At 42.5% G+C, this 25,863-nt stretch overlaps 1 protein-coding gene across 4 annotated transcripts in view; it reads left to right on the forward strand.

Annotated features, from left to right (window-relative positions):
* The window catches only part of LOC120445878 (neuronal acetylcholine receptor subunit alpha-7), a 53,693-nt gene that overhangs the window by 21,559 nt on the left and 6,271 nt on the right, over positions 1-25,863 (forward strand). For 3 of the 4 annotated variants that reach the window (XM_039626562.2, XM_039626643.2, XM_039626731.2), the window contains exons 3-9: positions 6-1,121; positions 1,199-1,646; positions 7,730-7,869; positions 15,475-15,810; positions 16,028-16,103; positions 19,566-19,760; positions 20,701-20,846. In XM_039626562.2, coding sequence (XP_039482496.1) covers positions 651-1,121; positions 1,199-1,646; positions 7,730-7,869; positions 15,475-15,810; positions 16,028-16,103; positions 19,566-19,760; positions 20,701-20,825 — 1,791 coding nt within the window. In that variant the 5' untranslated portion in view covers positions 6-650 and the 3' untranslated portion in view covers positions 20,826-20,846. Of the gene's footprint in view, positions 1-5; positions 1,122-1,198; positions 1,647-7,729; positions 7,870-15,474; positions 15,811-16,027; positions 16,104-19,565; positions 19,761-20,700; positions 20,847-22,608; positions 22,719-25,863 lie in introns of those variants that run through there. The other variant, XM_039626817.2, reaches the window with a different exon arrangement.

A 25,863-nucleotide genomic window follows, 5' to 3' on the forward strand; every position in this document is an offset into this window, starting at 1 on the left:
TGCAGACGCCACTTTTGCATTCACAAATAAGGAAGAAGTCAAGTAAATCAATAGAAACCAAATGCTACAAAGCACTGCCATATACAACTGCAAAGGATTGCATTATGAGAACTAACAATTGAGTAGCTCAACATTTATAGCAAAACAATACGAAATCTAGAATAATATAGCAACTACTATACAAAATTGGAGCTAACGAACAAATGAGGGAGAAAAGGCGAACAGGAGGAACATCAACAGCAAAATAAAGAAATTAGTAAAAATGGATGCAGAATGAAGGAAGCCCAAAAACGAGAAAGAAGAAGTTGTGGTCTAAACTCTTATTGTAAGAAAACGCATAAAACTAATAGAAAAACGCTCTTTGGGTTGTAAAGAAAATAAGAAGACAAAAGAAAGACATGAAAACGTTGCAAACAATAAAGCATATACTTGCCATATTGATATAAAAGGAAATCGTGAAAAGGCGGTGAAAATTTCATAAGATTAGCAGGTCTTAAGGCACACAGCAAAAGAGGGAACTCAACCCCCTTGCAGAACAATGAAAGCCGCAGCAGCTGGATAAGGCCGACTAAACCGAAAATTATATTATTGTAATCTAGTAGAGAGCAGAGCAACATATCCGCTGGCAACAACCAACACCGAAAGAGACTATGAAAAATGCACAACTGAAACTGACTGAAGTTGACGATGATGAGCTGTGGCTGGCAGTAAGATTAGCGCACTGCAGCAGCAGCATCAGCAGCAGCACAAAAACCACCAGCAGCCCGTGCAACAGCAGCCACCAGCGGCACAACCAGCAACTCACAACACTGCAACCAAGGAGCTTAAGTACAAAACACCACAGCAACATTGCGAGCGAGCAGCACAATAGCCAGCAGGAGGATGTAGCCACCCACAGGAGCAGCAATGACCAGCAGCAACAGCAGCAGCAGCAGCAACAGCAGCAGCAGCTAGACAGCAGCAGCAACATGTTGTCGCCAAAGACAGCCGCAGCAAGTACTGCCGGCGATGAAGCAACAACCCAACAACCAACAAACATAAGACTGTGTGCACGCAAGCGACAACGATTGCGTCGCCGACGAAAAAGAAAACCAGCAACCCCAACCGAAGCAGATATCAAGGTACACATTGAAAACATTCAAATATATATTTATATGTAGAAAAGACCCATTTAAATATCGCCTCCTTTCAATTGCAGAAACAACAGCCACTTAGCATGCCTCCCTTCAAAACGCGCAAATCCACGGACACCTACAGCTCACCAGCAGCCACCACTAGCTGTCCGACAGCCACCTACATGCAATGCCGCACCAGCGAGAACGAGTTCAGTAATCCGATATCGAGTCATGACCTCACCCCGGCCGCCTGGGTGTTGCATGTGCTGCAGGTGCTGCTGGTGTCGCTGCAACAGTGGCAACTCCACGTGCAACAGCGATCGGTGCTCCTGCTCAGAGGCATTGCGGTGGCCACCAGCGCCTTCGTTTCCTATTTAGGCAGCTTTGCGGCGCAACTGAGGATCAGCAGCAGCAACAGCAGCAGTGGCAACAGCAGCAACAGCGGCAACGGCAGCAGCACGCAAATTATAAACGGACTTAATAAGCACTCATGGATATTTTTACTGATATATTTGAATTTATCTGCTAAAGGTGAGTGCCATTTAAATTATCTCGAGTGCTGCATGCAACATCACGAACAACATCAACATCGACAGCAAGCAACAGTTGCCGCACACGGCGCATGGCTTGCCCCATTGTGGCGGTGCCAGCAACAGCAACAGCAACGTCAACGGCAACATAATGCACGCCGGCAACATATTGTCACTTTGACACATAAAACCACTCACGGGTGGGATATTTTGTGGGCCGGAGTTGTCGTTGTCGTTGTGTTGCCCCTTGTTGATGTCATTGTTGTTTGCCAGTTGTGACATTTACGACAGCCTCAAGTGAGGCAACAACAGCCATCTCAGACCGGTCTATGCCACTTGAAGGCGTCTGCGCCTAAGGTTATTTTCTTTCTTTTCTTCCGTCGCCCCCACTTGAGAAGTCCTTAGTCCTTGTTCGTGGCTAACGCGTGGCAGGCCGCAGTTGAGGCCCTTCAAAGGGCATGTTGCATAAACGCTCTTGACTCGGATGCACCTGAACGAGCCCTATTGAAGGATAAACCATTTTATGTCTGTAATTGAGAAGCTTTCAGTTTTTAGCTTTTAATTGGCACTTCCTTGAAACTTAAACGCTTGCGTCTATTTTCGACCATGCATCATCGTTAGGAACTACCGCACAGTGCGGACTCTATTGGTTAATTATATTAAATTCCCTGCTTCAGTTGACCCACATTTTCCGGCACAAAAACTATTCGCCAGAAACTAAGCAAAGTTATGTCGAACAATGTGCGGCTGATGGTGTGCCGAAAAGTTGCAATGCCATAAATACTTTCAACAAATGCTTGTTGAAACGCTTGCTGCACTGAAATTTCCCATTTCAAGCGGTTGCGGCAAAGGGGCTTCGAAAATCTTGTGTAATGGCATTTTTTCTGTCCTTGCTGCGCTGCACTAAAAGCTTAAAAATTCTTTGCTACAACAAGACAAGGACTAAGTTTGGCTAGCAGCTCAAATGCCTGACATTCCATTAGCGGCATAAAATGCAAAAAAATAAAAATCCCCACCTGAAGATGGTGGCAAGGAGATGGCTCCACTGCCACTTACACATATTGGGCTTATTAATGGCCGCCCATTTGGGCTGGAGCAGCAAAAACACCAGATGGAAAGTGTTGCCAATGTTTCAGGCTGCCGCGAAGTGAGTCGCATTCGCGTGTCGTGGTTGGCGTGCCAGGCAGTGAAAGCTCAACTAAGTACACACGTTGAACGGTGGTGCAGGTGGTAAAAAGGAGATGTATGACTAGATTCCTGTGTTTTAACCATGCAAGGGTAGTTGAATTCTATTTAAAAATTATATTATGTGCTGTTAATTCATTTTATTTTGCAACAGCAACTATTTCACTTGATTTGAGATTTATTTTGACTGTGTAATTTGTTTTACGAGTATTTTGTTAAATGAATTTTCCATTTATTGCACTGTATTAAAGTGAAGTAAAAAAGGGAGTTAAATTAAAACCACTGTCCGTTGCCTGTGTTCATAAATTCAAACCATATGTGTGCACTGGGGCAACTTCTGTGTCTGCAGTCGAAGTCGTTACTCCGCTTTCCGTTTTCGTTTTTTGTGTCTGTCCTGTCGCTTTGGCTTTGGCTTTGGCTTTGAGTTCATGTTTCATGTTTCATGCAACACCAACAGCAGCAGCAGCAGCAGTTTCAACAACAATTGCCGTTTGCCCACATGCGTGTGCATGTTTATGATTTTATGGCAGCACTTCCGTTTCCGCCCGGGCATATTGTACAGCCCCTCCCACACCCTACTCCTCCCCGCCTTTCCGCCGTTCCCACCGCCTTTCTTCTGGCTGCCATCGCTAATCAGATTTAAACTTTGCACAACGTCAACGTTGCTTACACCAGCTGTAAGTGTGTGCGGCTTTACTTGTTACTGTATTCATAAGTGTGTCGAGTATGCGCTTGCCCTATGACATCGTTCATACGCCCCGTCGGCCAGCCAAGTGCCCTTTCTACGTGCGCCTGGTCATGTCCTGTAAGTATGACATTTATTGCTACCGAAAGGCTTTTGGCATGCTTCAGGACTTCAGGACTTCAGGTCTCTTCGCATCTGACAGCCCCCTATTGTTTAATTCCTTGTCTTTTGCCGCTAACATGCGATGATGGCATTAATTTGTATTTATGGCAGAAGCATGGAGAGCTTACACATCTTGCCAGAAATTTAAGTTCGCACTTGAAGGAAAAGTGGTGTTCTATCTTTTTCGAATCTACTATTCCTTTCTACTAAGAAAGGCATGCATTATTCAGGAATTTCCGCCAAATGTCAACTACCACCTCTCAGCTCTATCAATCTATACGATAAATGTCACAAGTTCCATTCCATCATTAGCTAAAGGGTTGTACAAGAAAGAAAAACACACTGTCATGCCTGCCATTTGCATTATAGAGCCCATCCAGACAACCCAGAGCATCGCACACATGGGGCTGAGACAGATGATGAGCCCATCAGCCAGGCTCGGATAATCCCCTGCCCATCTCCATCCAGCATCACAAAGGATCAAACGTGAGCAGGATCGAGGGTGTGGAGATGGCAGGTCTAAAATCAATCATTAAATGTGATAGCATTCATAATTTTCAATAGTGGACACAAGGCATCTTGATTGATGGCCCTGTCAGGGGAGTTCTGTTTCTACTGAGAAAAAGTATCTTTTAAGATGTTGTATTTTAGTAAAAAAATCATAATAGTTACCCCAAACCTAAATATAATAAAACCTAAATATTATGTGGTCTCCTACATTTCTCCATTTTTGTTCCCTTCCAAAGCAATCTATCGATTTGTTTCCATTTTTAAGACTACTCTTGTCTCAGGTTACTTTTTCTGCCCCATCCGTGCCCGTAAAAAAAGAAACAGGAAAAAGGAAAACAAGAAAGTCATAAGCAATTAAATGCTTTCCCAGCTCCCAAGCTCCATCCAATTAAGGGCAACTGTGTGTGTGGCTGTGTGTGGGTGTGTGTCTGGTTGTGGGGAGGAATGAATCGAGGGTGCTTCCGAAGGGGCGGGTGTTAGTGCTGGAATTTTTATTGCATAAATTAAGCTTTGAATGGTTAAGCGTCACCTTGGCGCTATTAAAATGCTCGCTTCTGAGCTCTTTCTTGTTTTCCAAAGCCCTTCATCGTCCTGCGCAAATCCTTGTCCACCTCCTCCCCCGCAGCCATTAGCAGGTGCCCTGTCCTGGGACTGCCTGTACAGTGTTCACCCTTCTGAACAGACAGCCATCAAGCCTCATCACTTTCGTCCCCATGCTCCTCTTCACCATCCCCAGCCCGTTCTGTATCGGTTTTGGAAGCTTAAGTGGTTTGGCGCCCCGTCAGTTTTCATTTTGCTTTCAATTTTTAATATCGGCGAATAGCGCGAGTCAAAATATCCCAGACATCTCTCTACTCTTAGCCCAGGTCCTGGGGCCGAGCCAGGGTAAATGTATGAACCAAAGGGATTTTTGCAATAACGATAAGCTTCGTTAGCTGAGCTACAAGAATAGGGTTTTGATTGTTAAATAAAATAATACTATGTATAAATTACCTATTTAATTACTATATATTTCTTAGTTCTTTCTTTCTTTCAAACATTATGCCAGGGTATGAAAATGTTATTGTTGGAAATCAACCCACAGGCACGTCGTTTTAGAGGGACTTCCTATTTTTCGGTCCTACTTTCGATTCTGAGGAGCATCGGCCCATTCGCTGTCGTCATTGTGGCTGTTGTTGCGGCCTGTGTTCCGTAGGCAGCTGCATTTTCTAACCAATTTCGGTTGCTTTTTATTTGGCACATTAAATTGGCCCGCTCGAGTGTGTGCCTCATTCTGGAGGTCCTTGCAGCCCGCGATCCTTGCAGCTGTTGCCGCACTTCCTCGCGCTCTTCTTCCTGTCTGCTCTCCCCGTCTGGCCAACGACTTGGTTGGGCTTTGTGAAATAGCAATTACTTTTTCATGCTCCACTGCAATAAAATTGCAATTTTATGCGGCCTGCCAACGGACAATAACAACAGCAACGGTGGCATCAACCAAAAAATAGGGAAAATAGGGAAAATAACGAAACGGAAGTGCAGCCATTGAAAAGGCATTTCGAAATGGCCGCAGACTGCTGGCAAAATAGAGGAAGATGAAGAAAGCCAAATTTAAAGATGACTGCGAAAAGTTAACGACTTAAAAATGTATAGTTAATGACTCTATGCAATCCATTCAGAGTTGTTAATTTCCGAGTGCTTAAGCTTTCAATTTACTAAAGTTATTTCCATTTTGTTATTTCTAATCGAAAAAGTGTTAAATTATTAAGGTTTCCAGCTTACTATTTGTACTTCAAGCTTACATTTTAGGCACATAACTTACATTCCGCACGTTGTATCTATGTTTCTGATGGCTTGGCAACAAAAGCAAATAGAAACAAAAGTCTCGGCTCGTGATGTCGCAGTCAAAAGTCGCAAAAGTCGGCAAAATCGCCTTTGTGACCGCCCACAATAGCTGGCCGATACTCAGGATCGCTGGCAGGCCCTCATATTTGCTTTATTATCACATTCATTTTGACACTTCATCAGACGTTGGCCTCTTTTTTTCGTTGTTGTCCTGCTGTTTTTGTGCCCTGTTCTGAGCCCTGAGTCGCTTTGTTCTAGGCCCACTTCTCCACTCGGCTGGTGTCAATGCTTTGCCTTAAAGGCCTTACTGCTGCTGTCCTATCCAACTTTCCAACCTACCAACCTACCAACCAACCAAACAACCCACTCATTGTTGGCCTGGCCCGTGGTGTGCTCGTTAGCTGCAGTTCTTCCTTCATTGGGCTGCTCTCGGCCTTTTTCTTGCCCTGCAGGCTCGTCATTTTGTTTTAATATTAAATGAACAAGGAAGAGAGAGCGCGTGAAAGCGAGTGAAATATGCAAAAACGGCCGAGAAAGTGGCAGGGCCAGGAGAAAGCCAGCTGAAACACTGGAGCAGGACTAAAGACAAATTAAAACTAAAAAATTCACGTGCATAATTTCTAAACGCTGTTCATTTCGTATGCAAATCTTCTGGGTTAAGCGCACTAAGCTCGGTGGAAAGTGAAAAGTTTTTTGCGTACAACAGTATCTCAACTATCGTTGCAAAACCAAAAAAACAGAGAACTGCACACAAAGCAGCAGATTGAATAATTCGAGAATTTAATTACCGAACACTTCGCATTCAGGGCAATTGCTGCAACGCTCATCAATCTGGGATTAATGCACTTTTCAAGAACCTAATCAATGGCAATTTGCCCAGATTACTTTCGCCGTGCCACACGAGCTGCATTTCCAATCAACTCGATAAATCCGCAACTTATCGCTACTTACTGTCTGCTTATAGAGATGCTGCAAGGGAAAAAGCCGTGTGGTGGGAAAAGCTAGAGGAAAACTCTTAAGAAATTATCAAATTGAGAGGCAAAGAGCAGGCGGGCGGCCAGGATCCCTCCTTCCACATCAACTAGCTTCTTTTGTAGTTTCTCCTGCTGCCCACATTCATGCATAAATAATTCCACGATAACGATGCGAATATGTTCGTCCCTGCATTTGTTCCACTGTGTGTGTGTCTGGTGTGTGTGTGTGTGTGTGTAGATGAGGCAATCTATTATCGCTGGGGAAAAAACGTAACAAGAAAATTTGTATGTGAAAAACTTTTGCTCAATAAAAGTTTCCTTTTGTTATTCGCCTGCCAGAGAACAATGGTCTCGTCCCCGCACACAAACACACTGTTTGCGACTGCGAAAGACATATGTGTGTTGGCAGAGCGGAGCACAAAAACTTTGCTTCTGCCATCCTTTCGAACTCCTTCCTCTGTTGCCTTTCCAATCCGACGCCGACTGCAGGACCCGCATCCCAAAACGGGTCCAAGTCCAAGAAGCAGGCGAATCCAACTTGCAGAAGCCAGCAACTCGTAAACTTTTGCATATCAATAAATTTTGGTTGTTGTCTCACTCGCAAACCCCCAGCAAACCCATTTGCCGAATTATTGATGTTGATTTGCGGTGCTGCTGCGAAAGAGCAAGCAGTTGCAGCAGCACTTACTCTTAGCCAACTTTCTCCACCGACTTGTATGCACTAACTCGAACTTTGTCTACTTGCAGTTTGCCTAGCAGGATATCATGAAAAGAGACTGTTACACGATCTTTTGGATCCTTATAATACACTAGAACGTCCCGTTCTCAATGAATCGGACCCGTTACAATTAAGCTTTGGTTTAACTTTAATGCAAATTATCGATGTGGTAAGTAGAGACATACGTTTTATATATCATATTGTTACGAATTTAAGGAAATATGTATATATAATTTATAGTTACATATATTTAGATGGGTAAACGATACAGGATATCTATTTGCAATTGACTTTATCAAAAGAGCTCAAAGTTCAAGAACCACACTGCATTTCGCTTGCCTGAACCACTGAACCGCTGTGACTAAGAACACGAAATTAAAAGCACTCCTTTAAGGTCCTGTTTTAATTACCGCCAGAGTTGTGTCAGCAAGGAACTTTCGGTTTCACCAGTTTTTTCAGCTCATCCTTTTGAATAGGTGCCTTAAAGTAGGCGGGTGGAAAAAGAATCCCTGATGACACAATTTGGTGCTTGGGTAAAAAGTGAATTGCCAAGAAAGTGAAATTTTAATTATTTGCCAGAGAGCAGTTCACACACATGTGTGTGTGTGTGTGTGTCCTGCTGCCTGTTGGCTGTTCCTTGAATGGCAGCTGCCCCCGCAACTCCTTCCCACGCTCCTGTGGCCTATTTGCAGACAGGACACACACATATCCTGGCTGACTGGCAGTGTCGAGCAAATTACATGCAACGTCATGTGGCATGTGCGCCGTTTGACTCATTTTCACCTTTCGAAAGGGCGGTTGGGCGGTCCGTCTGTCTGTCTTTTGGTCGTTTGGTCGCTTGCTCGTTCTGCATTCATCAGTTGCGAAAACTTTGCCCCAACTTACAATTGCGTATGGGGGTGAAAAGTCAGGCAGGAATCTAGAGAAAGAACTGGTGAGCGAATAAGGTGCAAATTGTCGGAAAAGGCGACGCGAGGCGTTTGCCTTTGTTAGTGAGACAACCTCAATTCATATTAGATTTGCATTGCATTTGTCCGTATGTGCGGCTTGTTTGTTTGCCCATCCCCACGGTGCCAGGACCCAAGCCAGGACCCAGCTAGGACCAAGCCAGGACCAGATCCTGGGCCGCATAAAGTTGGGATTCAGCAAAATGGAGCGCACAAACAAAAGGCACTCACACATGAGGCATGAAAAGCAAAAACAGCAACGCAGAAAAGTTGCTGCTGGCATATATGGCTGGGGCACAAAAAAAATGGAAAATGGAAAAGTAAAAGCGAAAACGAAAACGATTCCAGACGCTAGAAAACTGCGCATTCAGTGACGCGCTAAAAGTCGCACATACAAACAAATACACTCACACGAAGGCAAACAGTGAAAAGCGATGCAGAGTACACCGAAAGAAACAGGGGTGGTCCATAAAATATTCAGAATCAAAAAAAAAACCTGCAATAAAGTGCAATTCAAATTTATAACATATTTGTATTAAGCATTGGGCAGCCTATCATAAAAGGGTTATACTTTTTGATAACTTAAACTGCATAGTAAGAAAGTTTTGAATACCTCTGCTCAGTTTTGTGCGGTGCATTTACAATAAAATACACACGTACACACTTGGCATGCAAATAAAATGAATAAATAAAATTTGCACATGTGCTTTTCACACCTTGTGCCAAAACATATAAGCCCGCGGGCAGGCGAGGGGTGTTTCTGAAGTTCTGAAGTTCCTGCTGAATGGTGGGGCGTGGGCGGGAGTGGGCAAAGCAATGAAGTGCGAGTTGCTGCTGCTGCTGGTGCAAATGAAGTCGAAAGAACAGAACGAATGGGCACAATGCGCTGGCGGTCGTTGTTTGTAGCCGTTTCTGTTTCTGGGTGGCAGTAAAAACTGCAGCACGCACACTCGAAACGCAGCAGGAATCCAGCGAATACAGCGAATCCAGCGAAACCAGCAGAAAAGCGGCAATTACTGGGGGGAACTGGGAGCGGGCATAAAAACCAAAATCGGGTCATTCGGGTAAAATGAGAGGGAATGACGGCCGTTACCACCTTTGGATGCCAAACTAGGGTTTATGAGCCCAGTGGTGTACTCAAACTTTTATTGCGCACTGTTAGTGCCCCGCTTAGATGTCACGGCAATCAAAAGTTGTTAATGCTTAACTCTTAATGCTTCACGGGAAATCGTAATCGTAAGGAAATTAGTTGCATATGCTGCGATAATAAAGGATATTACTCTCCTGCCACTCTCCGTTTCAATTGGCAAGCTCGTTACGCTGCCAGCAATGAAAAAAGCGTGGAAAGTTCCTGTTCACTCTGACTTCAAGTAATTCTTCATTTAAATATATATATAATATATAAGATCATCTAAAGCAGCTTCATTCGTCGCGAAGAATAATATTAAATTGTAGGAGGTATTTTAGGAATGAAAATTGCCATCTGTTCAATCAATCGTACCAAAAAGAATGGCGTGGAGTTGTGAAAATAAATTTTCGCCATAAGTAGAGCAGTTTTTGTGTCAAGTAAACGATTTTTCTGCCACTTGCAGGTCGGCAGGGCCATTAGTTGTCCGCTGAGGATACGCCAGCGTTCGTCGGTGGCAATATTTTAACTGTTAAATGCAGTGGCTGCACCGGCATTTGCATATTTTTTGCCCTATCCAACTGGGCATCCGAGCAATTTAAAGATTAAGCACCTGGCAGGGATTTTGCAGCCAGATTGCAATCGAAAGAACAAAGGCACACCTTTCATCAATTTCACTTATCAGGCAATGTCAACAGTTCCTGCGTCGGAAAACCAACTCCGAAGGACTCCAATCACACGGCCGTGTATGCAATGGCAGTCCTTTCAGTGTAATACGGCTCCTATGCGCATTTGAGTTATGTAAAGCACAGGTCATAATTGCCTTTGCCGGAGGTCACCTGTCCTCGGGCAAAGGACAATGGCATTTACCTCAGCGTCTTACCTGCTCACTTCCTGTTGGCAGTTTTGACGCTGGAAATTGCATTTCCACCACTCATGAGTTTCTATAAGTGTGCGGAAGAGCTTTTCCTTTGTTGTGCGCTCCGCTGTGGCAACGAAATTAGAATAGCTTCGTGCAACACTTGCCAGCGGTTTTCTATTCCTGGCCATCAATGGTTGGGTCTGCGGGGTATACATCGGCATAAACAGCATTAACACTTTTGCCATGTGCAGAGATGGGCATGGACATGCTTGGCATACTTTCGCAAATGCTTTCAATGCATTTTCGGCAGGGATGGGGATTTTTAGGGGGCTGGGTATGGGGCACTCCACTCACTTTCACTTTGATTGATGTTGTTGCCTGTGCAAATGACTGAGACGTAGACGGAGATCCATGTGCCTGTGTGTCCTGCGAGTCCTTCGCCAAGCCGTTCCCGTTTCCGTTCGTCTGTGCAGATACGATTTTGTCAACTGAGCACAACGTCACTGGCACACATAAATAGATGTAAAGGATGGCAGGATAGCAGGATGGCAGGAAGGCAGGATGGCTGTCCCGTCCAGAGGATTGCTCAATGGCTTGTGGCTGGGAAAGTGTTTAGCAGGAATTGGGACAGCACTTTGACCCCCTGCTAACGCAACTGTACTTGAGCTGTGCTTTTCAATTTAATTGTTATAAATTAAGGGTTTGTGGGCTCAGTAGCTTGAGTTTAGAGAAGCTGTACAAAAATTATATCCTGATGAAAAGGCACTTCAAAGCGACTCGCACATATGTCGGTACTCCCCTTTTAATAAATAAATACATTTCACTACGAACTTTCGAGTGTGTTTTCTCAGGGGAGACCAGTGAACTCCGCGGAATTATACAAACATTGCAATTTAATTGCATTTTGGAAGGCCACGGATCGCTCTTGTCACCCCAAATGAAATAAAAGAGCGCTGTTAAAATCAGTTCCAATTATTTTCCCAGCGGAGCAAATGAATATTGAAGTGTTTTTTAATTAAATGAGCCGGGTGAAAGGAATCGGCATGCCGAAGGGTATTGAATGGTGGGTGGGTATTAAAGTAAATATTGAGAACCATAAACCACGAAACCACTTAACGATTTTAAAATGAAGCAGTCAATGGAAGAAAAGAAACTTTCAGCGGTCAAGAGCGTAAGATGTGAAATTAAATTAAACGAGTTACTTCTCATCGATCTTGAGGAACTCGACTTTTATTGAGAGTCCTATAGATTCGAATGGAGTAACGAATAGTTGCAAAAAATCTAATCCGTTCGAAAGTAAGTCGAATTGGAAACAAGGCTGCTAGTAAGCCAATAAGCATGCTTTCGCCGTTCAGCACAATCAGCCAGCTTGACAAATGGAAAGGGGATTATTGAGAACTATGCTGGGCAAAGACAAATGAAAAAAGAAAGTGAAAAACAGGCCAGGCCAAAACAGGATACAAAAAGAAGTTGACTTTCAGGGCAAGGCAACTGAGCAGGCAGAGCCAGCCGAGCAAGAAGGTGAAATTAAGGGCTGGCGAAAGGCGGTGAAAGTACAAATAAAACAACTCCCAGGCGCATTAATTAAAAAGGAGCAGACAAAGCGGGGCGCAGATTAATTGGCATCAGTGGGAGAAAGACGGTAGGGAGAAAGCGGTAAGGAGAAAGCGGTAAGGAGGGCCTAGATAAGGACCAAGACGCAGGCCAAGGATCTGCCGGCGTGTCGGGCGGTGCGGAGGAAGTGATTAAGTAGACGCGGGACGACGGAAAGAGGGGGGTGCATATCAACGGATATCAGCGGAAAATGAGTAATGAAGTCGAGATGGGCCAGCCATTTTTTATGCATACAGGACAATGAGAAACTAGGCCTCCGCCTGTACATACGAGTATACGTGTATGTGTGTGTGCACATGCATGGTGGTGTGCGTGGGGAGCGAGCGCCGCGCTTTATGCTACAGTTTCAGTTCCAGGCTTCGAGTTGGCTTTCTGTTTTTTAAATTCCCCGAACGTTGTTGTTGGCCTGCCATGTCAATGAACCGCCGACATACACGTCTGCGTGTGTATGTGTGCTTTGCGAGAATACATATGTATGTATTTGCGGCGCACATATGCAAATTTCCGCATTCCAAAACTTGTCTTTGGCCCGGCCGAAGGCTGTGCAAAAAGCATGGCGGAGTGGAGTAGGGGGGGAATAAAAACTGTGGGCTGTAATAATTTTGCCGTTTGCTTTTTTGCTCATTTAAAATTCAACAACTGCCGCCCGTAGCCGCCATTTATTTATATATTTTTGCTCGCCTCCTTTAGTAGACATGCAAAAGCCCATACACATTCATATATACGCACACTATTTGAATGCGAATAAGCTTCATTTATACATGGGGTTTCTTGTGAGGCTGCTGCACTGAGAACCGCACAAAAAACTGCACACAGGCCTCAAAAACATGTCCTTTTCCCTTAAGGAAGCATCAAAAGCAATTGAGAGCAGCAGCCAAAGATACACAGTGCATTATTACTTACGATTATTATATTACACTTCTAAACCAACTTTGTTGAGTTAATGAGATATGTTCAAGAAGTTTGTTTTCCTTTTAAATTGGCGTTAGTTTCAGTGCTTTAAGCCCAGTCGAAACATAATTTAAATCTGTTTTACGGTTCTGACCAGCAAAACTCTATTTAAGATATATATGTTTTCAGTTTTCCCATTTCACCGCCCGTTTTGTTTGCGTTTTTAATTATATTTTCCGCGCTCTCACGTTTTGCGGCTGTTAGTTTTATAATTGTGTGCACCGCTTTTACTCCAAATGAACATGCGCATTCAAAATTTAAATTGGATGGCTTGCAAATAGGAGTTGCTCCGCCAACTGCAGTTTGAATGTATGGCAATGTTCTGTCAAAAGCAGGTAGTTCCTCCTAAATTAAGTGAATGAATGAATTTAAGCAAGGACAGGTCCGCGAAATCCTGTAAATAAAAGTACCTAGGATGGATATTCCATTACGTTTCAGCGACCAGCTAAGTGAATTATCCTAGTGGCGTCAAACCAAATTCGCACTCAATGTGTAAGCCGTGAAAATAATGTAGCGTCATCAGAAACTCAATTTGGAAAACGGAATTTTATTAGGTCGCAGTCGAGCCCTAATCCCCCCGTATGTCCCCCTGCTTTCCAAACACTTTCGTCCTCGCAAAAACCATGGCATACTTTTTAGCGCCGGGCATTTGTTTGTCTGCTGCGGTCGCAGTCGCAAAGTACACTGCAAAACACAAGTATGCAGAAGGGAGGGGATTTGTTTGCCCATGGGAATGGGGGATAGGGATAGGATTGCTGGCCGAAATGGACTCTGCTGCAGTCAAGTGCAATAATGTAATTGCTATATTTAGACAGGCTCTCTCACACACACACACATGCAAGCACACAGGGACACGTTGCATGTTTGCTTTTGGACTGCGTTATGCCCTAATATTGCGGGCATTGCCAAGTCCTGCCACGTCGCTCCCTTACAACGTTATATTTGCCGAAAGCTTCGATTTTGCTGGTCTGTTGGCTTTCATCCCACCACCTCAGCACCTCACCACCCCCTCGCCATCAACCATCAACCATCAACCATACACCATACACCATACACCATACACCATACACCATACACTACACCATCCCCGTCATCCAATCCGATTTGGGCGGAAAACATATTGGCAGCATGCTGGTTGGAAACCGCTTGCGGGCTGGGTATTGGGATCTCCGCTGGGGCGGGCGGCTCCATTTCATCTGCGCCGCATCTGCACCGCATTCCTGTCGCATATTTGAGCCCATTTTGCGATTGCACTTGCACACTGAGTAAGGCAAATTGCTCGGACAATCCGTGCTCATCCCGAATCCTTTGTCCTCCACCCGATCCACACAATGTCTATCCCGATCCCTGTGGTCCTTGGCCCTCGCCCTGTTGGTTAGGCGCCTGAGATTCGGGTTTCGCCAGTTGTTTTCTTCCCTTTTTTTGTTGTTTCCTGTGAGCAACAGTGCCCAGCGAGTGTACCATGAATATTTCAGGCATTTAATTGTAAATTACACATACGCCCTGTGCGCAGCAGTTGCATTTTTTAGGAGCAGCTGCCGTTGCGGCGGATTCGGTGTCTGGTTTCTCTGTAAAGCGCGGATTCGGTTATTGGGCCACATCCCTTGGGAAAGTGGGCTACAATGCATTGAAAAATGCAACTATCTTGTTTAAGGCACGCTTAAAATATACATCCAATTTTTGCTGATTTTTGGGCTTAATTATTTATAGCTTTATACCACGGGTGACCTGAAAATGTGATGATGCTTAACATTCACTTCCATAATTTATAATGAGACAATTTTAGATTGCCTTTAAAATACTTTAAAATAGTTAAATATACAAGTATAAAACATAGCTTATCATGGATAAGAAACGGCATACTGTCCGATGATTTAATTATAGAAAAGGCGGAATTACATCAACATTTACCAAGCATGGATTAATGTTTTAATCTCTTAAGTGAAATGAAAGGAATACAGCTCGCAGCTGGTTGTGCAAGCATCTCGCTGCGAATATATGTATGTATATGTATATCCGCTGTTTCAATTGCCATTTTTGCCGCACGTGAGTGAGCTGCCGACCAAATCCCACCGCAGCTGGCATCCGTTGCGGCAGGAAATACTTTATAAAAAACAGGCAGTGCGAGTTGTCGGTGAAACTTTGTGCTCTATGAATACATCATACGTAGCCGCGATTTTTACGCGTTAATTAATAAAACATGATTCCGTGCGACGTGTGTAATTAACTTCCTGTTCCTGGGCATTCCATCCTTTTTTTTTCTTCTTCCCGCAGGACGAGAAAAATCAATTGCTAGTCACTAATGTGTGGTTGAAACTGGAGTGGAACGACATGAATCTCCGCTGGAACACCTCCGACTACGGCGGAGTCAAGGATCTGCGAATCCCGCCGCACCGCATCTGGAAGCCAGACGTCCTCATGTACAACAGTGCGGATGAGGGATTCGATGGCACCTACCAGACGAACGTGGTGGTGCGGAACAACGGGTCGTGCCTGTACGTGCCGCCGGGGATCTTCAAGTCGACGTGCAAGATCGACATCACGTGGTTTCCCTTCGACGACCAGCGGTGCGAGATGAAGTTCGGCAGTTGGACCTACGACGGATTCCAGGTTTGGTTCAGTCTCCCATGCAAGCAGGGCAACCAGGAAGTACTTAACTTACTGAAAACTAACTACTCGTAGTTGTTATGCTTGACCAATTCGAGTCTTCGAATCGAGTGTATTTATGCCTTATGATTTCGCCTTGGTTCGTTTTTCTGCATTGATCTGATAATGCGAGTGAGATATTTACATTATTCTACCCTCTCCCCGAATATCGTATAAAAAGCTGGATTTACAATTACAAGATGAAACTGGCGGTGATATCAGCAGTTACGTGCTCAACGGCGAGTGGGAACTACTGGGTGAGTAAGCCAACGTCGTCCTGGAGCGACCACCTTCCTCTCTCTCTCTACATACTTCGACACCCAAACTCAGACTCTGAGCGGGCGGTCTCTACCCCGTTCTTCAGGCAGAATGAATCACATAACAATTGAGATACAATGTTACTCCGCAATGCTCCCGATTCCAGTGTGTGTGTGTGTGTGTGGAGGTGGAAGTGGAGGTGGAAGTTAACACTCCCAGCCAGCGAAAGGACATTGGCCAAGTGCTAAGGACTCGCTGCTGCTGCTGCTCCCTCGCGGAGTTTTGGCCTTTTGGCGGCTGATTTATAGCATATAGCATATAGCATATAGCAAATAGCACTTTCGTGTGCCAAACACACAGAGATATACACACACACCAGTATACCAGTACCAGTATAGCATTATACCAGTATACTTCAGTACTCGCTCTCCATCTATCTCTTACTTACTCTCTTTCACTCTTGAGCAGGGTTCAAGCTGCGAACTAAAGTTCCGAACTCGTTCCGTTCGAAACTACGACTGTGTTGCTCATCGATACGTGATTGAAAGCAGCTTTCAATCATTTAGAGATGAGAAGGTTTACATCACTGCTTTTTTGATACTTTTCCTCATATGGTTAATTCATCATAATTCAATTTCGAGGTCAATGAATACGGAATTAAGTAAGGCACTCGATGAACCCTGTTGTTATCCCACCCAATTACTCGTACTCAAATACTTTCGTACTCCACCCAAATCACACGCTTATCCAGTGTTCTCCCACTCACTCTACTTTCAAAACAAAACTCCGACAAACAAAACTATCGCATAAATTCTTTGGGCGCTTTAACTTCTAAGACCGAAATAGCCGCGTAAACATTTCGTTTACTCTCAGTGTAAGAAGCCTGCCTGGAGGAGCATAATTCGGGCTCATAACAGTCTAACTATGCTACTCCAAGTGCAGGCCCCAATAAGTTATAAACCTAATAAAGAGGTAAGGCCCGACCCTGTATGCATTTACTTAGACTACTTTTCCCGGAATATTTACATCTTATTCTTGATGGCTGATAAAGGCATGCCGATAGCGTAACGATAAGAAACTAACTGAATGCTGAATAGAATCGCTAACTTATACCTTATACCAACTGTTTTTAAAATACTAAGACAGCTGTGAAGATGGCTGGACACGTTTTGCATTTTGCCTAACAACTATATATATTATATATACGAGGAGATCCTAAAGAAAAAACTGTACATATTATTGCATACAAGTAATCGATATTTATACGAAATATGTAACGTAAATTCTGTTTGTTATTATTTAATCCAAGATGGACTCACTTCGGATGAAACGCTTGTCTAAGACGTTCAAATATTACACGAAGCCAAAAACAATTACCTTCTTATTTATACCCTATTTATTTCTAGTAAGTTCATGTAGGCAGCGATTTCCAACTATTAAAACACAGCTTAATAGTGAAGGTAGATTTAGTCAAACTCTAATTCAAAAACAACAAAATGGACTATTGGAGGAAAGACTCAACTAGGAAGCTAAATGGAGTAAATTATTTAGAGCACAAAACCTAGAGATTTTAGTGAAGGAAAGTCAAAATACATTTGCAGTCAATGGGCAAATGGCAGCATACAATTGAAAACCATGAGAGCTGAAAATCCAGCCACACCCTCATGTTTCCAGCTTTCCGCAGTCCGGGAAAACTTGGAGCCAGCTGAATGGATAAGTAGAGGGATGGAGCCAAGCTCTTTAGCCGTGCAGCAGAACCAATTAAGAAATTAAAAGACAAATACTTCTGCATCCCGCACATACATGCACTGCGAATTAGTGCCTTTTGCAGACGCAGAAAGTTTTCAACTCAACACTGGCCACAAAAGTGCAGAAGAAAAATGTTTGCAACAAATTTGGGTTTCATTTGCCAACTCCGCTCTCTTTTATTTCCTGTCTTCGGTTCTTTATTTTTCCGTGCGTAATTTTTCGGGAGTTTTCAAAAGTTTTTCGCCGGCTTTTTGTTTTTGGTTTTTTGGTTTTTTGTTTCCTTTCACCCTTTCCCCCTTTCGGCCATTCGTTATTTTCTATCCGCATTTGCGGGTTTTTTCTCCACCAGCTTATGCAAATTATTTTGAGTTGGCCAAGTGCTCCCAGACATAAGAGGTAAACTGTTTGTGGGAAGGAGTTTGGGAACTTCGGGTGGGAGCCCAAAGTAGCTGGGTCATTTTTAAATACGCTGCCAAGGCATTTTGTTCGCAGTCTGTGTCGCTGGTAATCCCTTTGGTAATCTTGGAGTAAGTTGAGCATATAATTTTGCTCGAAGTTTTGTTGTCTACCACTACCACTATTACCGTACTTTGTGCACTTCTTTTGGGCATATGGCAAATGCTTTTGCCAAAAGTTTTTATTGCAAATATGTTTGCGAACATGTCGCGGAGTGGGCGGGTACGAAAGCAATTAAGAAGGGACCGGAGTTGTCATGGAAAGAGGTTCCATGGTTTTTGAATGGATGTGCTTTAGAATGCTAGGAGAAAGTTTCTTACAAAAAGCAGATTAGCAGAAGTTCTAGAAATCTTTCAATCAGCAAGGACAACTATTTTGCTTTGCGGTGGCTTAAGTTTCCTTGGCCACAGTTGGCCAATCATTTTAGAAGATCGATACCATGACAAAGGGGTAATAGTTAGCCGAGTAAATATGGTTGTGTTCGTGACCAAAGGGAAAATAAGTATAAATTGCACAATACCATGGACACATTGAGGACCTTCCATTTACAGCCAATAAACTCAGCTCACACAACTTCACTCTCAACTTTGATTTTGTACATGTATATGCATACTTGAACTACCCACAAACGATTTCTTATCTCTACATACTTTTCTACTACGTATTTACATTTTGGAAAGCAAAGTGCATACCAACTTTTACCCCATAGTAAATTGCTCGGCTTTACTCCACTCTGCTCTGCTCTTACGTAACTTTACTTACAATTAGTTGCCTAGACAAATAAAACTCTTTCCGAAACTAAGTTTACACTCAACCAAACCCAGGAACCCAGAAACCATGAAACCCAGACCCAAGATCCAAACATCAGCCCTGCATGAACACCCACACTGCACTCGTTTCCCAGCCTCTCAGCCACTCAGCCACTCATATCTGTAAAACATTCAAGAACTAACTGAATGGCAATAATGCTTCAATTACACTCAACCAGCCACTCTAGTCTTTGATCTGCTCTGCTCTGCTCTGTTCCAAACACGCTTTTACCCACTTTCTACAATGCTCTACTACTACTACTACATACTCCTACTACCCTACTTTACTCCTATCTCGAAATATGCTCAGAACAAGGTGCTCAGCCCGAGTGACAAGTAAAAACTGCCACAGATGCAACATATCTGAACAGAAACCGACATATATACCGCCTAATCGCGCCGAGAACTTATCATAATCACACTATCCCTACCATTGAACCACCGCAGGTGTGCCCGGCAAACGTAACGAGATCTATTACAACTGCTGCCCGGAACCCTATATAGACATCACCTTCGCCATCATCATCCGCCGCCGAACACTGTACTACTTCTTCAACCTGATCATACCTTGTGTACTGATTGCCTCCATGGCCCTGCTCGGATTCACCCTGCCGCCGGATTCGGGTGAAAAATTATCACTGGGTAAGTTTGCCTGGAAATTTGGATTCTAGGGATCCTGGAAGGGGAAAGCAAGCCACATTAATTTCAAAGCACTTACGCAACGCAAATACTGGGGAATAACAAGCTGGGTTGGGGTGGGGAAAGTCCCAACACACATGCAAACAGCTTAAGAGCCACTCGAAAAGTATTTGCCAAGTACTTTTTAAATAATGACAGCCTAGTTGGCGGCGAAAGCAGCGAATTTCAAATTAGAAGCCCCTCATAATCGTGTCGATAGGAATGAGCTACAGCTCCCCAGCCAGCTGCCTCACTATGAAACTGACTGACTAACCGACTAACCGACTAACTGACTGACATCGCACATTATCCATTATGGCCATCGCTACCCACTCCGCCAGCTTGGGCCTGCTGATGACGCCACAGTCTCAACGATGGTAAGCAAACTATTGAACTTTTAATGCTGCCATCGGAGCTGAGAGCAGTGTAAAGTGTTCAACGAGTCGGGGAATGCTCCTTAAAGTGTGCTGTCTGTCGACAGGACGTGGCATTAGTGGCTCGGAAAATCAGTTGGGACTCTGGGACTCTGGGACTCGACCTAGCTCCTTGAGTACACAAAAATGAATGGCTAGCCAGGGCGAGTTGGAAAGTGCATGGTACTAAAGGCTGTGGGGAGGTTGCAATGCCTCAGGAAGTGTTAATGATGGGGCATGACATTCCAAATGCTTTGGAAAACAATTAGTGAAGTGTAAGAAAATTTCGGGCAGCGGTGAGAAATGGCTTTGCTAGAAACACTGAACTTAGGACTTTATTTCTCATTAGAGCTAACACAGTATAGCTACATACAAACTATTTAAACGAAAACCACAATGGACTCTGAAAATGTAATGCCATACTTAATGACGACAAGTATTTTCCATGCAAATCCACTTCACTTAATCGGAACTTTCCATCTGATATCTAGGTGTTACCATCCTGCTCTCGCTGACCGTGTTTCTCAATATGGTTGCCGAGACAATGCCGGCTACTTCCGATGCGGTGCCACTGCTGGGTAAGATCATTTTGTTTACCAATAGTAGTCGATGGTAGAGCTTTCGTATTGTCGTACTTATATGTAACCTGAATCATGTTATCGCTGTTCCTACTTATGCTTTTGATTCATTAACTTAACATTTATACCGTAATACTTTCATACTCGTATATCTATAAAGTTGCAGTTGCATACTCATTTTATATATCCATGCATTTCTAAAATGATTTTAAAATCCGAATAAAATCCGATGATCTTATAATATTAAAACTTTGACACACAATTAAAAACCCAAGCGAATTTGGAGCACAGCTCACTACTTGACATATTTACTTTGGCAGCAAAGTCAAATGTTGTGCATAAATATTTGGCTTTGAAGTCTAAAAGGAATATAAGTGCTGATGCAACAAAGATAAATGTTTCCAAAACGAAATAGCGATCGAAAACTAATTAACCATAACTAGAGGGGCTTATAATTAGATTATAAAGCCTTAACGAATTTGCGAAGAACCAATTAATAACAATGTAACCCACTATATTATATGAACCTTAAAGACCAAAAGCTGATCAAAACCTATATATAAATTAAACCACGAGTTAGTTTGAACAATGCACACATATTTGACAACGAGTTTCTTGCACGTTATAACTATTTTTAGTTTCGGTTGTCAAGGTATCGGAATTTTACATAAAGTTGGGATGTTCCAAATAGTGCTGATATAATCATAAAAAAACAATAGAATGAAAATGATTGTAAAGTGGAGATAGGGAAGACAGATCGATTTCCAAGAGATAAATAGCTTGGTAATTGCTTAGATTTCTTTTTGCATTGGGTTAAATATTATTAGGAAAGCCAATTGGGCTTTTATACATTTTTCAAAATTCTTAAAGACAAGACTACAACAACTTGGTTGGTAATCCTCTTCAAGAAATCATAAACAGGTCTAAAAATGGTAAATTGAATAGATAAATTTATTTTTTTTACAGTAAGGGAAGAATAAAAAGGAACCACTCCACTTTATAAGAAGTGGCACATATAAGCTGCTTCAAAAATAGTAAAATAGTATAAAAAATAACTATCATTTTCACAGTGAAAAGCAAAAAGAAACAACCCCACTTTATAAATTAAACCAAATTTGAGTCAACCGAACTAAATTTTTTTCACTTTTTCATAATTTTGTATTTCAAAATTAAGCAATCTTTAAATTCGAATACTTATCTTCCAAAAAGCGCTAAAAAAAATTCAAATTGAAATTATATTGTTGAATTTCTCTAATTCCGTTCTTGGCGTACACTTTTTGGTGTCTAACTTCTATATATACATACCTAACCTATGTCTAAAGTATACAAGCTAAAGTTAACCTCGTGTGTGTGTGAATAAAAACAGAAAATAAATCTATACATATGTATTTTTCCTGAAAGTAACATTTGCTATGCCTTTTAAAAACAGAACGATTAAGAAGCTAACAAACCGAAAATTTTTGCATTTAATGTACTAACTAAAATATTTTGTACATATTTCTTGCCGTTTTCTTTCTTTCAAACAACTGTGTACCCTCCGCAAAAATGATATGATATGATATGCACACAAAATGCATATAAACGAATCGAAACCATACACTATGAATAAAATCTGAACTTTGAAATATGCGTTACCCCAAAACGAACTAACAAAACACAACAACAACTTCCAATCCAACATAATAATAATAACAATGAAACAAACCAAATCCACGTGCACCACTACAACAATTACAATATATTCCCACACTAAACATAATAAATATATATAATATTTACATATATATATATATATTGACAACACGCCCAACCAACCAACAGGTACATATTTCAATTGCATAATGTTTATGGTAGCTTCATCCGTTGTGTCAACGATTTTAATATTAAATTATCATCATCGAAATGCTGATACGCACGAAATGTCCGAATGGGTAAGTTGCAAATAGGTCAACCCACCAAAAAAAAAAAAATAAGTAAAAACAAGCATCCCAAACCACCACAGCAACCAAAAACTATCTCCAACCAACCAACCAACAACAAAAATATCAAAATAAGAAACAACTGCAAATGCGACCATCACTCATCATTTATAGCTTCAGCTAGTTTTCAGTGGCCTCAGAACGCCAGCTCCAGAGGAACCTCCCATATCCCCCAAATATCCTGCCCCATATATCCTTTACTCCTGCCAACGGGGGGCGGAATGTCCTCGAGTTGAGGTCCTCCGTGCTGTCGGGTTTGAGGCCACTGTCGCATAGAATTAGCATTTTTCATATGATTTATCTCTGCGAAGAGAAAAAAGAGCCGTGCTAAGATAATTTATGTGTTAGCTAGCGAAATGTTTTTGTGTTAGCTATTTTACACTGTTTAGTTACTCGTTGTGATTGTGTTGTGTTCCTTGATTGTAAAAACGAAGCCTAACAAATGAACATTAATCTCTAAAACATGATTCTTAAAACAATATTTTTTTCCCATTTTTTATTCAGCAATGTGCATTTAAAATTTGGCTATTTAATCAGAACCAAATACTTTAACGCAAAAGAAGTAATTCAGTCCAATCTCTCAATGTCGATATAGACACTATTCAGATCTCTAAAAAATAAATTCTGGAATTATTTTCGCTCTTGGGAATATACAAACAGACAAATAACTATTCAAAAACCAAATCCAAATTCTAGTTTAAAAGAGAAAAGTCAGTCTATGTATTAACTCATTCCAGTGAAAACCATATTCATTTCGAACCAAAAACGAAGAACATGCTCATGTTTTATATCACAGCTCACATCCTTAAAGAGCATCAAGCTATAAAAACATTTAAAATACCTAAAATGCCTAAAACGTATTTGCAAATAGTTGCACAAATAAATGTTGTTCGATATCCTTTGATTGTTATTATTGTTGATGTTGTCGTGCATTTTAGTTTCAAACACACAAAAAACCCATTTCGTTGTTCGGTTTTTCAATTGGCTCTTTGTTAGTTTTTGATGCCTACTTAGAGGCCGTTATGCAAGCTGCAATTTTGTGTTGCCCCTTTGATTTTGTTAGTATGCATAACTGTATCTGCAATTTAGCTGAGAACCAAAGCCAGCCGAGAACCAAGAGAAATGTCAGTTGAGTCGAGGTTTAGCCCGAGTAGCCCAGTGTAACCCCGTGTAACCCCGTGTAACCCCGTGTGTGTGACCCCAAAACGTAAATCAAAAGAACCCAAAAGAACCCAAAAGGAACGTAATATAACGAAGCGAAGGGAATGCCGAGCCGAAATGTGACGGACGGATGTACAGAGTACGAAATGAATGTTGTAACCATCCAACATGTCTAGCTACTATACGTGTCTACTATAAAATAATTTATGTAATGAAAAATATCGTAATGTTGATGTTGGGCCCATATTTTGAACTTACGTGTATGCCAGCCTCTCCCTCGATCCCCGCAAGAATCCAGATACCAACCGACTAACCAGCAAGCCCCGCCCACTTCCCCGCCCACTCCCAAACCCCTTTTTATCTCGTAACTTTGTCACCAGTTGCACACACGCTTTTGTATCTGCATCATTATACCCGTACCAATGCGAATAGGTTTAACATATGAAAATATAAACAACAAATAATGCAACGAATGCAAAAAATGCAAAATATAACCAAAGCAGATGGCAACGTCAAAACTGCTGTCCAATTATCCATTATGCAATATGCTGTGCTGGTGTACGAAGTTCTGTAAATGGTAATCTAGCCTCTATTTGCCTCCCAATATCTTTTTTCCTCTAAGTACATATTTAATCCATGTATCTCTGTACATAGTCTCTTTGTGTGTGGTGCCGAGTGTGTTTGAGTGCGATGTAGTTTATAATGCCTTTGGTGCAGGCATAATTATAACTGAATAGAAAATGCTGGGAGTCTGCACATTGAAGAGTTTCATTCAAATTATAGTAAAGTTAGCAATAAAGTACTTATGTATAAATGCAAAGAACTCGCAGGAATAATATTTTGTGTTTCAATTTGCAAACAAAACCTTTTTTCCTGCTCTTGAACATTCCTAGTGATTACTGTACAAGCACACGTAGTTTAAAATGGTTTAAAGTGAAAATTACTTAGAGAGTAAAAGCAATAGCCACAAAAGTAAATATTTGTCCAAGCTCAATAGTGTTTCGTTTCCCATTCACCTTAGAAAGTATCGAAAAATATCTTTATTTTCCTTTTAACTTGCAACACTGATATCAGTGGTGAAAACATCAGACATCTCATGACAATATTTTCACAAGACAGCCAAGTGGAAAGCAATTTCTGCACATTATTGCAATGGCCTCCAAGTGCATAATGAAAAGTTTCGCTAGACGAGAGCCAGAGAAGTAGGGAAAAATCAAGAATAAGGGCAGCTCAGGCGAAGTCGATTGGCTTTTAAGGAGTCACTCACATGACAAGTTTTGTATGGCTTTCGCGCAAGAATGTGCGGTGTCTCCGCCCCTCGACACACAATTGAATTTGGAACACATGGAGCACATGGGGGAAAAACCAAAGCCAGCAATCGAGTGCAAGTACGGAGCAAGTTTCGGGGCTTGACAGTTGGCCCAGTTGTGAGTGGTGCTTACACGGCACCGAAAATTGAGCCAATTTTTGACGGCGGGCCGGGGCCAGGTGCATTAGAAATGTGCATGCCCAAGAAGTCCTTTGGCAAGTCCTTGCCGCCGATTGCCGACTGCCGACTGCTGACTGTCGCCTGCCACTTGAATTGGCCCCAGAGAATGGCTGCCACCAAACAGCCCGCTTGGCCCGCGCTTTTGTGTGATAACAACAAATCAATTTGCGCAAAATTTGCACAAAAGGCGGTGGAAAGTGTGGGTGGACCGCATTGATATGGATACGGGCAAAAATGCCAGTTGCTCGATGGCAATGGTTAACTTTGCATTTGGTTTGCATGCCACGTCCTGAAGCGCATTTCCATGTAAGCTTCCCGCTTGTTGGCAAAGAAAAAAGAACAAAAAAACAGGGAAAAAGCGTGGAAACCGCCAGCAAGGAGGAGTCGACATGATGGAGGAGGCAGAAAGCCTGGCCGAAAGGACGCAGGACGAAGGACGAAAAACAA

Source organism: Drosophila santomea, chromosome 2L (genome assembly GCF_016746245.2).
Source record: "Drosophila santomea strain STO CAGO 1482 chromosome 2L, Prin_Dsan_1.1, whole genome shotgun sequence".
Classification (NCBI taxonomy): domain Eukaryota; kingdom Metazoa; phylum Arthropoda; class Insecta; order Diptera; family Drosophilidae; genus Drosophila; species Drosophila santomea.